Source organism: Malaclemys terrapin, chromosome 8 (assembly GCF_027887155.1).
Source record: "Malaclemys terrapin pileata isolate rMalTer1 chromosome 8, rMalTer1.hap1, whole genome shotgun sequence".
In the NCBI taxonomy this organism is placed as follows: domain Eukaryota; kingdom Metazoa; phylum Chordata; order Testudines; family Emydidae; genus Malaclemys; species Malaclemys terrapin.
In genome coordinates, this window is record NC_071512.1 from 36,793,506 (window position 1) to 36,810,973 (window position 17,468).

The following is a 17,468-nucleotide window of genomic DNA, read 5'->3' on the forward strand; positions in this document are numbered from 1 at the left end:
CTTGACAATTAGGAAGTTTTTCCTAATGTCCACTCTAAACTGCCCTTGCTGCAATTTAAGCCCATTGCTTCTTGTCCTCTCTCCAGAGGTTCAGAAGAACAATTTTTCTTCCTCCTTCTTGTAACAACCTTTTAAGTACTTGAAAACTGTTATGTCCCCGCTCAGTCTTCTTGTCTCCAGACTAAACAAAGCCATTTTTTTTCAATCTTCCCTCATAGGTCATGTTTTCCAGACCTATAATCATTTTTGTTGTTGTTCTCTGGACTTTCTCCACATCTTTCCTGAAATGTGGTGCCCAGAACTGGACACAATACTCCAGTTGTAGCCTAATCAGCACGGAGTAGAGTGGAAGAAATACTTCTCCTGTCTTGCTTACAACACTCCCAGAATGTTTGCTTTTTTTGCAACAGTGTTACACTGTTGACTCATAGCTTGTGATCCATTAAGACCCCCAGATCCCTTTCTGCAGTACTCTTTCCTAGTCAGTAATTTCCCACTTTGTGTGTGTGCCATTCATTGTCATTTCTTAAGTGGAGTACTTTGCATTTGTCCTTATTGAATTTCATCCTATTTACTTCAGACCATTTCTCCAGTTTGTCCATATCATTTTGAATTTAAATCCTATCCTCCAAAGCACTTGTAACCCCTCCCAGCTTGGTATCGTCTATAAACTTTAAGTATACTCTCTATGCCATTATCTAATCATTGATGGAGATATTGAACAGAACTTGACCCAGAACTGATTTCTGCAGTACCCTTGATATGCCCTTCCAGTTTGACTGTGAACCACTGATAACTACTTTCTGGAAACGGTTTTCCAACCAGTTATGTACCCACCTTATAGTAGCTCCATCTAGGTTGGATTTCCCTCGCTTGTTTATAAGGTCATGCAAGACAGTATCAAAAGCCTTACTAAAGTCAAGATATACCACATCTACCTCTTCCCTCTATCCACAAGTCTTGTTATCCTGTCAAAGAAAGCTATTAAGTTGGTTTGACATGATTTGTTCTTGACAAATCCATGCTGATTGTTACTTATCACCTTATTATCATCTAAGTGTTTGCAAATTGATTGCTTCATTATTTGCTCCATTATCTTTCCAGGTACTGAAGTTAAGCTGACTGGTCTATAATTTCCCCTAGTTGTCTTTTATAGATTGGCACTATATTTTCCAGGACTAGAAAACAGAAAGACAAATACTGCTTAGTGCCAAGATGAGACCCCAAATCTGGAAATGGGTGGGCAGACTTAGGCACTCCAGTCTGAAAATGAGCCCTTGTGTAGTGCAGCCACACAGGCTAGAGAAAAGCCGATTTCCCATGGAAAAACAGCCAGCTCTCTCTGCTTTGACACTCCCTGCTACTGTCTATACATCACCTTGCTTTCAGGAGGCTTTCCAGCATAGGGCTCAATGAACAGGAGACAAGTGAGTCTGGGTTATTTTTATTTTGATTGTAACATCTGAACCTGTTCTGGAAGCACTGGATGTAACAACATGAGGTCGCTCACTGCAGCCTCTGAAATTTGACACACACACGAACTCAAACTTGTTCTAACGCAAGAATCTCCATGAGGGAAGAGAGCCCATAAGACTTCCTTGGGGTCCTAAAGACCACGTAGAACCTATCTTGAGATAGTTCCCCCCATGTTTGTCTCCTGCACCTTTGGTGTTTGGCCTAGGCTTTGGATTTTGAATCAACCCTCCCCTTTTTTCAATTGCAGAGGCTGGAGTAAGCACCAGTCAAGTTTTGAATAATAGAAATGTTTGGACAGTATAGGTCAGATTCAGTGGAGCTGCACTCACTTACAGCAGGTCTGAGTTTGCCCCCATACATATGATTCCCCTCGCCTGCTGTTTCTCAGCAAGAAGGGAGAAGGGGACATGCAGAAGTATTGAAATCTGGTTTTTGGCTCATGCTGTCCATATTTTTCCCCTTATAGTGCCACATGAAATATTCCTTTTCCAGTCATCATTAAATAATATGTAAGCATTTGTAACAAAGTGTTAATTATTAGACCATTATGTTGCACATTAAAAAGTGAGGGCCAATCCTGCTGTCTGAACTCATGGTAAAGCTCCCATTGATTTCCAGACTACAGGATCAGACCCTAAATAAATACTATGTACAGTATATCTAAAATAAATATATAATTTAACATGAAAAATATCTTGTTAAATAGTTTCCCTCCCCTGCCCCCATCTAATAAAGCCGCAAAGTCAGTCTCCGCGGAGTTGAAGTCTTTCACAGTTAGTTCCTCAGCGTGCGTTTGAAGGATCCAAATTCAGGTTTGGTTTTAGTTACTCTTCAGTCCCTAGCAAAGCACTAAAGCGAAGGTCCAGCTTTCCATCCTCAGCAGAAGCCCTTCAGCTGAGACTCCTCAAGGAATTCCATTGCTTATTGGAAACCATCAAGTAGGAAGTCACCTCTCCTGCCACCTTCTTTCATTCCAGCAGATCAGGTTGGCTCATTGAGATGTGTGTTTCAGTGAAGTCATTCCCTGACACAACCCCCAAAAACAGATACTCCCCTTCCACTCCCATTGGTTTTTCAATAGGTCCAATAAACAGAGTCTTAAGTTGCTATGACTGGCTTCTTGGTGGAGGTAGAATCGCTTCACTGCTCAATCCTGAAACACAACACAAGATTGGGTTATTTCACATCACCGCTTGTGCCTTGTGCAAGGTGATGTGCTTTGCGGTGGGTGCCAATCCTCAAAGAACACCCCGCACTGACGCGTTGATTCAGGAAAACACTTAAGCTCGTACATGAAACTTAGGAACATGCCTAGGTCAAAAGAACTCAAGCACATGTGTGAATGCTTTCCTGAATCAAAGCCAGAGTCAGTGTCCCATCCATCTGGATGTGGAGTACTCTGAGCTCCCACTGACTTCAATGCAGCCTCTCAGACCTTACAGGATCAGGGATGCAGATTGGTATTAATAATATGGCTCATCTCCACAGGTACTGATCACCCACAGCTCCCACTGATTCCGTGTGAGTTGTGCCATCAGACCGAACAACCTATATTTACCTTTTTGATAAAGTCTCCCCTGGAATGACACCCACTAATTAGTAATCCCTTCCACATATTAATTCACCCACCCGGGAGACATGACATTTTCCTAATTTAAAAACCTGGAAGCATGTGTGATATCAGCATTCGGACTAGCGGAGGGGGCATTTCCCCTTCCCAGTGCCTGCCCACCACTGAAGCACAGCTGCCTGTGGGGTGAAACAGCCTTTGATTGCCAGTGCAACACTGGAAGAATACCACTACACCAGTGGCTGAGGAAGGGAGTATGGAAGAATGATACAGTAATAAGGTAAGGACACTTGGGAGCGAAAAGGAAGGGCTTTTTAAAGGCAAGATTTAAAGAAGGGAGATGACTCAGTGGGTCATAGGAAGGGAATCCCAGATAGACAGAGAGGAACAAGTGAAGAAACAACCTCCAATTATGGAGAGGGGAGGCCATGACCAGAGGAGTGAGCGAGGGAGTTATGTGGCTCCGAGATCAGAGAGGCAGAGCAGAGGGAGTGGGTGGGGGACCCTGTGAGCAGGGTATCGGAGCAGTAGAGTGGGTTGGAAAGGAGGAAGCACAGAGGAGTATAGAGAGGGACTGGGGGAGCAAGGCAATGTTGGCCTTTGGAAACCAGCAGGGTGATTCAGAATTGGGCTTGGCCGGGAAGCCAGAGATGGGTACAAAGTGATCCATTCACTTCAGGCTAACGGCAGGGCCGGGAGACCCACTGCAAAGTCATGGATTTGCTCCTCTGGGGGCTGAATCAGAGAAATGGGGTTTGTTCCCTATCGGCGCTCTGGTAATAGGCACAGGCTATTGAGCTCCGAGTCTCAATCCGAGAAGGACACATTAGTCATTGTCAGACTGCACGAGAGAACAGAACTGGCCCGGTATGACAGAACGTCTGCAGAACCCATCAAGCTCCATGCCCACCAGGGCCGGCTCCAGGGGTTTGGCCGCCCCAAGCAGCCAAAACAAAACAAACCAAAACAAAAAGCCGCGATCGCGATCTGCGGCGGCAATTCGGCAGGAGGTCCTTTGCTCCCAGGTGGAGTGAGGGTCTGTCAGCCGAATTGCCACCAAATACCTGGACGTGCCGCCCCTCTCCGGAGTGGCCGCCCCAAGCACCTGCTTGAGAAGCTGGTGCCTGGAGCCAGCCCTGATGCCCACTAGCTGCACCTGTCGCTGCCCAACAGGGCCATGTGCAGTCTTGCAGATGGAAGCTGCCCCTGCCATGCCACAATGCCCATGCTGGAGGGTTACCTTGCAGGCCCCCCGATGCCATCAGTGGTTTCCGGTGATGCCCAACTTAATTTTCTCTTCGTTTTCTACATCATAAACTCCTCTTTTGTGACACCTGCAAACACAAGCAGACAGACATTCACCAGCGTGCCACTGCTGCTCTGGTCAGGGTCATGAACCCACCCGCCGCAACAGGAGCCGCCTGGGGCTGTCACTGTTCTCATCTTGGCCATATGATGCAATGCCACATCTTCCATCTCGGTGCCTCCCTTGGGGCGAGACGCAGGAGGCTGGATATCTCTGATGTCTGGAGAAAGAAAGCAACTGCTTCCCATCAGCCCGCTTCTCCCCCAGCTGTTTGAGATTGCTGGATCTTCCCCTACAGAAGCCAGGGCAGAGCTGGGAACAAACCCAGCCCATGGTGAGCATAAAAAAAAACCCCAAGACAAGAAGGACAGAGAAACTGGACAGCAAGGTGGTCCAAGGCTATAAATGCCATCGGCCACTGAACCAGGGAGACCCCTGCTCCCATACACAGAGGGCTTGAGCCCCAGGGAATACCAGCAGTGGTGTCAGTGGGGGCAGTTTACCCAGGTTGGGGTCAGGGCTCTGGGTTTAAGAGCAGGCGGGTGTATCCCATGCAGTGCGACCACAGGTAGCCTCCCTCCCTCCCTCCCACCCCCAAATTGCGGGGTAGGTCTTGTGACCAGCACGTGGCAGCCCATTCCCCATCACCTGAGCATCAGCAATGCAGCGATGATGATGAGACACAGAGAGGACAGCACCACTGCTACGACGGCCAATGCTGTGGTGTGGTCATAACTGGTGAAGGGGTTTTCCACGGGGAGAGTGAGGCCATGGCACCGCTCGCCATGGTACCCTGGCTGGCATCTAGTTTGTGAGGGGGGAGGAAAGACAGTTTAAAAGACAGTAGCAACGGGACACTCTAGGAGCAAAGTTTTGCCCTGGGTATTAATCATCATCGGAACTGTTCTCCAGCCCCTTCCACCCAAGCGTCACGGAACATCTCCGACCCTCTCCTAGCTCTCAGGACACAGCACGGCCTCCTCCTCGCCAGTGAGACAAGGCCCAAGCCCCGAACCTTCGCTCAGTGCGTTGATCCTTCAGGCCCAGCATCGCCATTGCTGACCTTAGCTGCACCTGCTCCAGGGCAGTCATCTCCTCCCAGGGACAGTGTCCCTGACAGGTCCAAGTATCACCTATTGCTCTCTACTGTCCTCCCCACATCCAGTACAGCCCAGCACTCTGCCCAACCCTTTGGCATTGCTGCTGGGCACTGGGCTGGGATTTCCCACAGTGAACCAGAGTGGGTACTGGCCCAAGCATCAGGATGGGGTTTCCTAGACCGCCTGGATCCCCAGCAGGATGGATTCAAGCCTTCAGCCTGAATATATTGGACTCCATTCAGCTGGTCATATGGAGGTCTTCCCCATAAGACTTTTGAATCTAAGGGTCTGTGGAGACATTAGCGATCCCACGACATTTTCAGGGACCTTGCTCCAAAGTGCCCTGCTGGCGTGCAGCGTGCTGTGCTCCCTTTAACTACCTTGCTCCTCCCCAGAGCTGGCCGCATTTCATGGGTGAGTAGAACACTGAAATCATTCAGTGCTATGCAAAATAAAAAAAGTGTCAGAATAGCTGCCCCGTGCATGATGGGCTCCCAGCTCCAGCCAGTTCTGTTTGTCTGCCCTGAACCATACTAGGTCACCTAAACCCTCCAGATCCTGTCATATGCCTTCCAGCGCTCAGAAGCAGGTAAGAGGGGGTGAGATTAGTGAGGAGGCAGGCTGAAGGGGTGGGAGCAGGGGCATCACTCCACCCTGACCATCAGGATCAGAGTTTTGTCATTGGGGCACGCTTGAGTCATCCCAGCTCCCGTTAGATATAGGCTGAGAGGAGACCGTTAAAATATGAGCTCAACTAAGTATCGTCCACTGCACAGAGATCCTTGAATTCTATTAGCATGTCAGGGACTTAGAGCTCAGCACTGGGACAAACCTCTTCAGCTCCCATTTTCAGAGCCTGGAAATCCCATTTAAGAAAGCCAAGGACAGGTCTGACCTCACGCTTGGTAATGGAGATGAAAGAAGTTTGAATGCCTCCTCTGGGGATATTTCCCACAGACGCACTTCTCAAACGGGAGCAAACCAACACTCGTGACCCATGAGCCACCAATCTCTCCTCTGGCCAGGTAATTATTCATGGAACAGAAATAAAATCTGCATCAGAGCCAGGAGGCTAATTACCCAAACGCCCCTTGCAGTTAGTCAAAGGAGAATCACGTAAACAGCCTAATATACATGCCCCCCCATAGCTCTGGACCCTTGCCAAGGCCCAATCAGAGGGATGAGCTTCTTGTCAAACATGTGGACACATGCCAGACATCAAGATCAAGTGTCCCATGTTTAGACCGAGCGCCATTAAATCCAGCACATGCCATGTATCAATGTCATCTTCAGCCTCCAATATTCACATTACACCAAAAGCAAAGAACCATAGGAGCTGAAGGGCCAGAAGGTCTCCAGGAAACCCCGAGCCCTCTCCAGAACAAAGTGCTGCCAGTGCCCTCAGCTAACACCATAGTGTGCTACATCCACATGTTCTCCCAACAACCACAGCAGGCAAAGGTCGCAATGAAACTCAAAGCAGCAGCCCTGGATCCGCCAAAGATGCTGGCTGAGCAGAGCAAGGCTGGAATCTCACAAACCCTCAGCTTTCTCAGCGGGTGGCTACTCAGCCACTGCAGCTGAGAACCTCAGACTCCTTTAGATCTTGTTAAAGGCAAGAGCAGTGGCCTTAGTTAGCCACCTCGGAGCCTCTGCTCTCATCAGGGATGGGGGAACTGAGGCAGAAGAATGCTACTAGGGAAACTAGCTTGTGGGAATGTGGCCTTCTGAACAGTGGAGTCTGCCTCCTGCTGAGGTCTGGATGGGTGAGCCTTAATCCAGCCCTGGCCCTTGTCCTCCAGACATCATCTTCCATCGCTGCCCTAAGGCCTTGTCCCCGCAGGAAGCACTGGTTAAGGAAGAGCGTCCCCAGCAAGATCCCTCAGGAGTTCAGTCGAGTGCCTGACTGTCCAGAGAGTCCGTCCTCCAAGCACCTGCTGCTCTCCTGCAAGAGGTGTCATCGACCTTTGCAGCAGCCCAGATAGTGAGCTGCTTAGGACCCTGACAGCAAATACTGCTCTGTGCTGGCGGCTGCTGCGAGCATCATGTTTCAGGAGACGGCTGCTCAGGCTGTGTTAGGAATTCCCTCAGCTGCAGCTTCAGGGCAGAGAACGCTCAGAGGCTCCCAGGGCAGCACTCGCTGATCTCCGCAACACCACGCTGCCCCACGTTTCCAATGCCAGAAGGCTGCACAAGACGCGAGCCAGAGCTCTGCGATCTTCAGCAAGTTCTGTGGACAGGCAGTGGTAGCTCAGGGGATGGGTTACAGAGCACCACAAGATCAGTGTTCTGTGAAGTCTGACAAGAAATGAGCTGCGAGATTCAGGCCAGTGTCCACATTGCAACAAACTCTCGCCAGCTTTAGCTTCCCCGCCTGTGCAGTGGGCATGGGTGACTGATACTTCCCTACTTCCTGACGGTGATAGCAGAGGGAGTCCATCCATGTCTGAAAGAGTTTTGAGCTCCTCAGAGGAAGGCACCCAGGAGAGGCAGAGAATGATTAATTAACAGCAGTAGTTCAGCTCAGGGAAGCAGCTCTAACATGGGAGTAAACAGAGGAATGGCTCATAATGGAGAAGCTTCAACATGTTCCTGGCAGGCTGCCATGCACAGTGCCCTCAAAGCTGTTGTCTCCAACCCTGGCTGCTTGGAGCTGGGACAGAGAGAGTCTGAACACCAAATTCTCCTTCTGCTTGCACTACTGCACTGGTGCAACAGACAGGGCTGTCACATTTGAAGAGGTGGATGAAGAGATTTACTTTCCCTTTCCAGCCCCCAAGCCCCAAACTGCTGCAGAATAAGAGCAGAGCCCTGCACTAGATGGTCTAGGACAAGGAGGCCTTGAAGGGAGCTCCTCAGAAAGAGACCTCTGTGCTGGAGAAGACCATCTACCTCATCTCCATGGTGAGACAGTGGCAGACAAGCCGAAGTGATCATAAACTCTAATGCATAGGGAGAACTTGCTTGCAGCACTCACAACAAATACATCAGCTTAACCAAGAGAATCAGAGATGGAAGAACCCAGTCACGTCTCGCCCCATCTTCCGCTGGTCACTGTAAAAACCTTCCCTACAGTGTGTTCTCCAGGGCTTTTGTTTTCAGCTTCCACTGTTTCCCTTTGAGAAAGTATTCCATGGCCTAGTGCAAGGTGGGCAAACTACGGCCCATGGGCCACATCTGGCCCACCAGCTGATTTAATCCGGCCCTCGAGCTCCCGCTGGGGAGCGGGGTCTGAGGCTTGCCTCGCTCCTGCGCTCCAGCCAGGCAGTGGGGTCAGGGACCGCTCCGTGCGCACGTGCCGCAGCTCCCAGAAGCAGCCGCATGTCCTCCCTCCGGCTCCTACGCATAGAGGCAGCTAGGGGGCTCCCCATGCTGCCCCCGCCTCAAGTGCCGCCCCCGCAGCTCCCATTGGCCAGGAACTGCAGCCAATGGGAGCTGCAGGGGCAGCACGTGCGGACAGAGCAGCACACAAAGCCGCCTGGCCACAGGTCCGCATAGGAGCCAGAGGGGAGACATGCCGCTGCTTCCGGGAGCTGCTTGAGGTAAGCGCCGCCTAGAGCCCGCACCCCTGATCCCTCTCCCATGCCCCAACCCCCTGCCCCAGCCCTTATCCCCCTCCTGCCCTCCGAACCCCTCAGTCCCAGCCCAGAGCACCCTCCTGCACCCATAACTCCTAATTTCTGGCCCCACCCCGGAGCCCTCACCCCTTCCTGCACCCCAACCCCAATGCTGTGAGCATTCATGGCCCGCCATACAATTTCCATACTCAGATGTGGCCCTCGGGCCAAAAAGTTTGCCCACCCCTGGCCTAGCGGGTCTCGCTGCTAGACTGCGTGACAGTAGCCAGTGCGTATGCCTGATGCTGAACGAAAGCATTTTTCAGTTTTGTCCTTTGAAGACATTATTCAAGAGTAGGTTCTTGGTGTGGAAAGAATACTCCGTCACTCTGCCAATGTCAGAATCTCCCAGGGCCAAGTGGATCCTTCCAGCTTCCCCGTTCTCTGTGACTCTTCCTCTACCCCCTCCCCAGCCATCACCAGAGCTGCTACCTGCATAATACACCATGGGACACATTAATTAGATGGGCCCATGAAGATAGGAAAAGCCATGTTCAAGAGCGGACACTGAATTCAGGTGCCTCTGTTGCTGGGTGCCCAGCTTGAGACATCTATGGTTAGATTTTCAGGATAGCTCAGCCCCCTGCTCCCAGGGCGTGATCTTCAGAGATGCATCATGCAGAACATCCCAGCTCCTACTGACCTCAGCTGGAGTTGGGGGGATCCAGCACTCCTGAAACATAGGCTACAGGCACCTGAGTCTGGATTCCTAAAGTGAGTGCCCACTTCTGAAAGTGTGACTGGAAAGGGCTACCAAGTGCCCTGCAATAGACAAACACGCCACAAAGGGAAGTTGTGTCATACTGACTTCCTGAAGGCTTAACTCCATGCTCACTCAGGGCCCACAGAGATTCACGTGGCATCCCTGAATTCAGACCACTGGGGAATTTAATGGAAGGCTAATGTGTGTGATAGAGGGACACACATCTGGACCTGTGCCTTAAACAAGACCCAACAGAGTACAGGGTTGATCACAGGGTGCCAAAGCGATGCAAAAACCCAAGCAGCATGTGAAACAGAAGAGAATCCTCACAGAGTGAGAGTATGTGGAGCCCTGCAAATCCGCGGACGTATTGTTCACCATGTTTGCAGATCACGGATTGGATGTGGATCCAAATTTTGTATCTGCGCAGGGCTCTAAGAGTATGCACTAAAAATATCTCCTACACATTTCCTGTGTGTGGTTTAGAGAATTCAAGGAACAATGACTAAGGTTCCCCTAGGTCAGAGATATGCCAATAACTTACATGCAGGATGGAGCTTTCAGTTCACTGATGTATTTGCATTCTCCATGAATACAGAAGTCCTTGTACTTTCGCAGACATGGGTCTCTCTTCTTCCCCTTGCCTTTGCCCTTCCTCCTTTTCTTCCCATTCCCTTCTTTTTTTGGAGTAACCAGACCTTCTGGCTTGGACAAGGAGGCCACTGGAAGACAATTTTAAAAGAACACAAGTCAACTCAACTGTATCCAGCACAGCATTTTGTCAGGCATCTGCCTCAGCTCTAGCATCACTGACAGACTATCTGCCCACAGCCAGAGGTTTCACCATTTTTGCAGATTTCAACAAATATCAGAGCATTTCTGATTCATAGAGATGCTAAAGGAAAGAAGGGAACAAGTTAGTGCAGATTCAGAGAGAAAAACAGGACAGTACATACCTCACGTGTTACTATTATATACGCTGGTTTCTACTGACCACAGAAGATTAAGAATTGAGTCTTTATCTACCCTTTATTTCTCTGATCAGTCTGATCTTTTGTAAGAGGCTATTCATAGTCCTAATCAGGCTGATTTTCCTGTGGTTACAATGATGGCTTGCACACAGGACACATGCAGTATTACAGAGCACTGGCAGGTCAGTTCAGGCCCCAAATTTAGGTTTTCTGAAAACAAGCTGATGTAAACAGACACAGTTCCATGAAATCTGTCATTTTTGAATTTCAGTGGAAACAATTTTTAAAGTCAAACTATGCCTCCCCCAGCTGTGCTTAGAAATTACTCTGATGACAGCCAAAGCACCAGGCCATCCTGGCTATTCTCAGTCTCCAGGCAAACAGCTTGACCCTACCAGGTGCTGAGCACCATGAATTCTGAGGGACTTCGGTGGGAGCATACAGCACTACAGCATGCCTCATTGGCTCAGGAACAAGAAGATGGGAATTTTGGGAAACCTGAAGAACTCTTAGGGTACATCTACACTACAGCGGGGAGTCGATTTAAGATACGCAAATTCAGCTACGTGAATAGCGTAGCTGAATTCGACATATTGCAGCCGACTTACCCCGTTGTGAGGACGGCGGCAAAATCGACTTCTGCCGCTTTTTGTCGGCGGCGCTTACTACCACCTCTGCTGGTGGAGTTAGAGCGCCGATTCGGGGATCGATTGTCGCGTCCCGACAGGACGCGATAAATCGATCCCCGAGAGGTCGATTTCTACCCGCCGATTCAGGCGGGTAGTATAGACCAGACCTTACACTCTATGGTGGTGTCAGTGACACAGCTAAGGAATCATCACCTTGTGCCATTACCACTCTGCATCCAAACATCACGCTGCAACATGATGTCAACTTTCAAGCCTTGAAAACCGACATGTTATAAGCTACTGTATTGCCCCCTGCCCACACACACACACACACACCAGGCCTGGAGGAAGTGGTATTCCTCATTGAAACTGGGACAGCCCCAGATAACACCGGACATGTAGCAACCATGAGTCAACAGTGTGATGCAGTTGCACAAAAGACTAACATCATTTTGGAGTGTATTAACAGGCATGTCGTATGTAAGAAAAGGGAGGGAACTGTCCCACTCTACTCGGCACTGGTGAGGCCTCAGTTTTCTAATTCTAAGGATAGTGAAGCTCTGGAGCAGTTACCAAGGGACGTTGTGGAATCCCCATTGCTGGAGGTTTTTAAGAACAGACTGGGCAAACACTGGTCAGGATGGTCTAGGTTTCCTTGGTGCTGACTCAGCACAAGGGCTGGGCTAGACGACCTGTCGAGGTCCCTACCAGCCCCACATTTCTGTGATTAAGGGCTAGGGTCCAATACCCTCCTCACTTGGAGTAAGGCCTGAATTCTCCAGCACCCCGTGGTGGGCAGCAGAATCTGGCCTCCAAGTACCACACAGTGTGGGGGGCCTGGCAGTACCGGCAGGCTCAGACTCCACCAGGGCCAGAGAAATAGAAGAAGGAGCCACTCAGGGTATTGCAGGAGCTTTGCAAGTTCTCACTTCACGAAGAACCACAGAGACAACAAAATGCACAGGAACTGCGTGTGTCCGATGGGAGCCCTGCTGGCTTATTTCCCTGCCGCAGGCACTGTGACCCGCAGGGCAGAGGGTTGCTATCGCAGGGAAAGGGGAAGGACGCTCGGAACTGCACTGTGGTGCTTTCACTTCTCCCTGCTTGCCTCCCAGGCCCTTGTGCCTCTATTCCAGAGGTGGGCAAACTTCGTCTCACGGGCCACATCCGGCCCCCGGGACGGTCATGCCCAGCCCCCGAGCTCTTGGCCCAGGAAGCTAGCCCCGGGCCCCTCCTCTGCTGTTCCCCCTCCCCTGCAGCCATAGGGCCGGGGGGTTGGATAAGGGGCAGGAGATCTCAGGGGGCAGTCAGGGGACAGGGGGCGGTTGGATGGGGCAGAGGTTCTGGGGGGGACGGTCAGGGGATGGGGAACAGGGGGAGTTAGATAGCAGGTGGGGTCCCGGGGGGGCGGTTAGGGGCAGGAGTCCTGGGAGGGGGCAGTCAGGAGATAAGGAGTGGGGGGGGGGGTTGGATGGGTGTGGAGTTCTGAGGGGGGCAGCCAGGGAGCAGGAAATGGGAGGGGGCGGATGGGGGCGGGGACCAGGCTGTTTGGGGAGGCACTGCCTTCCCTATCCGACCCTCCATACAGTTTTGCACCCTGATGTGGCCCTTGGGCCAAAAAGTTTGCCCACCCCTGCTCTATCCTCTTGTCCGCAGATCAGAGATCAAGGGAACTCTGCAGGTGGAGGACAGTCATTTGAGCGAAGCCATCTCACAGGCCTGTCGTTCCACTCTGGCCAGCCGGGATCTGCGGCTGGCTCACAGGCACAAGAAGTAGGAAGGGTGTGGTAAGCCAAGAGCAGAAAATGATGGCTCAGACCCCTGCATGCAGAGAGCATGTTCCAGACTGATCAGTGCCTCAAGATAGCTCAGGGACGTCTCCCTTCCGCTGGGTACGGCTGACACAACAGCTAGAGGCATCAGGAGTGATGGGGTTTGAGGGAGGGGCTCCGAGGCCAGAGAAAAACTGAGGGCCTCTTTGAGCAGTGTGTCTCAACCCATCCACGCTGGCCACCCTTCATCAAATATTTTCACAATCCACTTACTTTCCAAAGCAAGGGTAGCAATGATCAACCTACGTGATTAATTTGTGCGTGTACTTCGAGAGGCTGACAGAGAACACTGACCCCGGAGGGCAAGGGTGTGAGGGGCAGCCAGATCTTCTCTGCTTTAGACTTTAATAAAATTTCACCCTTGCAATCACTCTGACTGCTCTCCATGACCCACCCCGACTGAGAAGCGCTGCCCTAGAGAGTGTGGAGGAGGCAAGAACAGGTGACTACCACTCCCCGAAGTACTAGGGTCACAGCTAAGCGTCCCACTCCCAACTGATCCTCTTCTCAAACCTGACACATCAGAGGCCTGTCAGCTTACCCACACTAGAGCGAGACACCTCTTGGCCTTCCAACTGCTCAGTGCTGGCATTCAGAAAGAAGAAATGCACCCACCCCAAGAGGAGCAGAAAGATGTGGAGAAATGAAGAGGAGAGGGTGGCCCAAGGAGCGTGGGTGTGAGGTGTGGAGAACTGTGACAGCTAGTCGTGGGCAGAGACAGGAAAGGAGGAGAGTGAGGAAAGGTTTGTGGTGAGGACAGACAGGGAGAGAGGATGAGTCTCCCCAGACTCCACCCCGTGGTGCAATAGATCAGCCTCGTTTTGCAAAGCTGATGGGCACACAATCACAGATGGAGAGGAACCATGACAAGCCTAGAGAGGAAACAAAAATGAGGAAAAGCCACAGAGCATAACAGGCAGACGGTGTGCGTGTGTGCAATCTGAGTGATGTCAGTGGAGTTACACTGGTAACGCCAGGTCTGAATTTGTTCCTGTGTCAAATCCTGGTCACGACCAAGCTAACGCCCACACTCCTGCTGTTTTCAATGGGACAGGCACTTCTCCCAAAGAATGTTAGAGAAACCAGACATAAATGGACAGGCACAGCAGGGTGAAGGTGGACTCAGATGCCCCCAGCTCAGTGACTAACCCCTGGTTGGTATGAGGAGTAGCAATGTGTGGGCGGTAGGGTGTGACTCACGGGTGGTGACCACTCCAGATTGGGATGGCATGCAATCTCAACTGGATGGATCCACATAGGGGAGCGTCCCAGATGATGTAATACAGAGTCCTCAACCTTTCTGTAGGCTTTTGGGGACCATCCTATAGAAGCGAATAGGGAATCCCATATCTTTTATAGATTTCTACATAGAGGTGCAAAACACCTATGGAATGATCTCCATCTCTATTGAATGACGTGGGGTTTTAAAGCCATTTCCACAGAGCCCTCTCAGTGCCCTCACTAATCTAGACTGGACGTTTTCCTAAAAGATCTGCTCTAGGCATTATTTTGGAGCAGTTCTCTGGCCTGTGGCTGATCGTAATGGTCCCTTCTAGCCTAGGAATCTATGACTCTATTCTGTTCTATAGGACTTTCCCACAAGAGAGGGCATTACTTCAACAACTGAACAGTTACAGGACCCCTTAGCTACAGTCTCTCCCTCTCCTCCTGCTTTGGAGAGGGCTGTGCATTAAACATGCCATGAATGACTGCATGTGACAAAGAACTGCGTGCTGGACCTGGGAAGAGTCCCCAGGGACTAGGGATAACAGGGATGCAGTACTGGGGATATGGGTGTTACAGGGAATGCAGCACTGGGTCTCGGCAGGGGACTGGGGACTCCAGGGTAACAGAAAAGGCAAAGAGCACAGACAAGGAAATACTAAAAACAACTGAACCGACACAAAGCAAATAAGGCAGGAATTTCCGTGGGAACATTCTGGCCTGGCTTCCTCTCCCTCATTGAATTCCTGCTGTCAGGGCTCTGCACACATCAATCAACAACAGAACTGCCCCCTCAGCTCTGGGGCTTACCCCACTCCTGGCCTCTCCCAGGGACACTCCTTGCCTTTCAGTGCCCAAGAGAAACTCCCCAGAGTCAACCCCGCTCTAGTTACAAAAGTTTCTCCCTATCCACCCAGCCTAGCCAATCACACCATGCTCCTCACCCCACCAGCAGCCCCAGGAATAATCTCCCGTCCCAAGCCATGCCAGCTCAGCAAAGCATGTGGTTAGCTTTAAGCAGGCTCCCTGGAAGCCAATGGGCCATGCTTAAAGTTAAGCACCTGCTTATGTATATTGCTGCATCTGACTCACTCCCTCTCCTTCCCCCTCTCCGCCATGGTATCACACAGAAGATGCAACCTGTGACACTCCCGAGTGGGGAAAGGGTCCCCTGGTACCGGGGTCACTTCCTCCCTTACCCAGGAGATCTCAGCGCTGCCGGAGTTAAATCAATTTCCCTTCAGCAGCCCGCTGCGTTTGTTCCTGAGCTGGGCTCGAACCTCTCACCCTGGATCCGAGCACCCAGCCTCTGGTCAGCCCCGGATTAGGACCCGCGGACTGCCGGATCGGGACCCGCGGGCTGCCTCCTCAAGGGAGGCCACCTGCCGCTGCCCGTCCCCCGCGCCCGGCGAGCCCCGCACACACGCACCTCTCGGGAGCTCCAGGAAATAATCCCCCGACGAGATCCCGCCGCCGTCCGGGTCGCGCTCCTCCTCCAGCCCGCTCCGGAGCAGCCGCGCGATGGACCGGCCGCCGCTCGCCTCGTGGAAGCCCGGGCCCCGCAGCACTTCCAGCCCCTCTCCGGGCGCTGCCACGGAACACCCTGTGGGACAGAGAGCGGCGTTCCTGAGAGGACAGCGCCGGGCACCGCACCACACCGCACTTGCCGGACGCTCTCCATACGGCAGCCCCGGGGCCGGGTACCGTATTTATAATCACAGCCCCGGGCCGGGTCGCCCCCCGGATGAATGAAGCTCCGCGCCCCGGCAGAGCACCGGCCGCAGAGCCAGGCGGGGGGCTCGGAACGGCTCCCGGGCACAGCAGGGCCCTGCCGGCTAGGGAGGGGGCTCCTGGAGGGAGGCCAAGGCGAGGGGCTCCCCCGCCAGAGGGAGCCCGGCCCCGGCCCATTATGCAAGCGCGGCCTCCAGCACCTGGACACTGGGCGCGTGGGCAGAGAGCTCCCGGCTGCCCGGCGGGCTCGGCCGCGGCGCGTTCTGCTGCGGTGCCAAAGCACGGGCCATTCGGGGGAAGGGCAAGGAACAAACTTTGCCCGCAGCCGCCGCTCGCGCTCCCCTGCGGGACGGCGCCGCGTGCCGCTCGCCCAGCCCCTCACCTGCAGTCAGAAGGACGCTGACAGCCACGAGCAGCCGCTTCATGTCGCTCTCTGTCCGGCGCGTGGCTCCCGCACTGGCCGCTTCCACCCGCTGGCCGTGCCCGCAGCGCTCTGGGCTGGGCTCTGCGATCGCCCCGCTAGCTCCCACGGCACCCCGCCGAGCTGTGCCGCCTCGCGTTAGACACCGCTGGGCTCCCTCGGCACGGACAGCGCGCTGCCAGGCGCCTTGCTCTGCCCGACCTCCCCGGCGCACACGTGCCCAGCTCTCAGCAGGAGCCCCCTCTCTCTCTCCCGCCCCAGTCTGTGCCAGCACCAGGGGTAGAGGCTGGAGGGTGGGGCCATGCTGGTGTGTATGCCACGCCCGCTGAGGGCGGGGGGTGGCGTGAGTGCTCTGGGGACTGTGTGGGAGGGGGATTCCCTCTGTCAAGCTGGTGCTGGGTGACTCAGGTCCCCTTAACTTTGGGGGTGAGACAGCCAGGTTTCTTGGAGGTGGGGGCAATCTGCAAGTCAACTGTAAAAGTATAATCAGGCATGCCAAAAATAATTTGAAGAGCAACTAGTAAAAGACTCAAAAACTCACCGCAAAAAAACTTTTTAAGTGCTTCAGAAGCAGGAAGCCTGCTAAACAAGCAGTGGGGCCACTGGAGATCAGGGTGCTAAAGGAACACTCAAGAAAATGACAGGTTTCAGAGTAGCAGCCGTGTTAGTCTGTATCCGCAAAAAGAACAGGAGTACTTGTGGCACCTTAGAGACTAACAAAGCTTATGCTCTAATAAATTTGTTAGTCTCTAAGGTGCCACAAGTACTCAAGAAAATGTCATTGCAGAGAAACAAAATTAATTCTTTGCATGGGTCTTCACTGCAGAGGATATGAGGGAGATTCTCACACCTGAGCCATTCTTTTTTGGTGACAAATCAGAGGAACTG

The 17,468-nt window shown here is 52.4% G+C and overlaps 1 protein-coding gene across 1 annotated transcript; it reads right to left on the reverse strand.

The window, feature by feature from the left end:
- Window positions 1-1,428: 1,428 nt before the first annotated feature.
- Window positions 1,429-17,245, reverse strand: HBEGF (heparin binding EGF like growth factor). The gene is made up of 6 exons (XM_054038694.1): window positions 16,542-17,245; window positions 15,858-16,031; window positions 10,317-10,494; window positions 5,001-5,156; window positions 4,287-4,380; window positions 1,429-2,629 (listed from the first exon to the last, which is right to left on the reverse strand). The coding sequence occupies exons 1-5, from the start codon at window positions 16,582-16,584 to the stop codon at window positions 4,308-4,310; spliced, it is 624 nt and encodes a 207-aa protein (XP_053894669.1). The 5' UTR covers window positions 16,585-17,245; the 3' UTR covers window positions 1,429-2,629; window positions 4,287-4,307.
- Window positions 17,246-17,468: the final 223 nt, after the last annotated feature.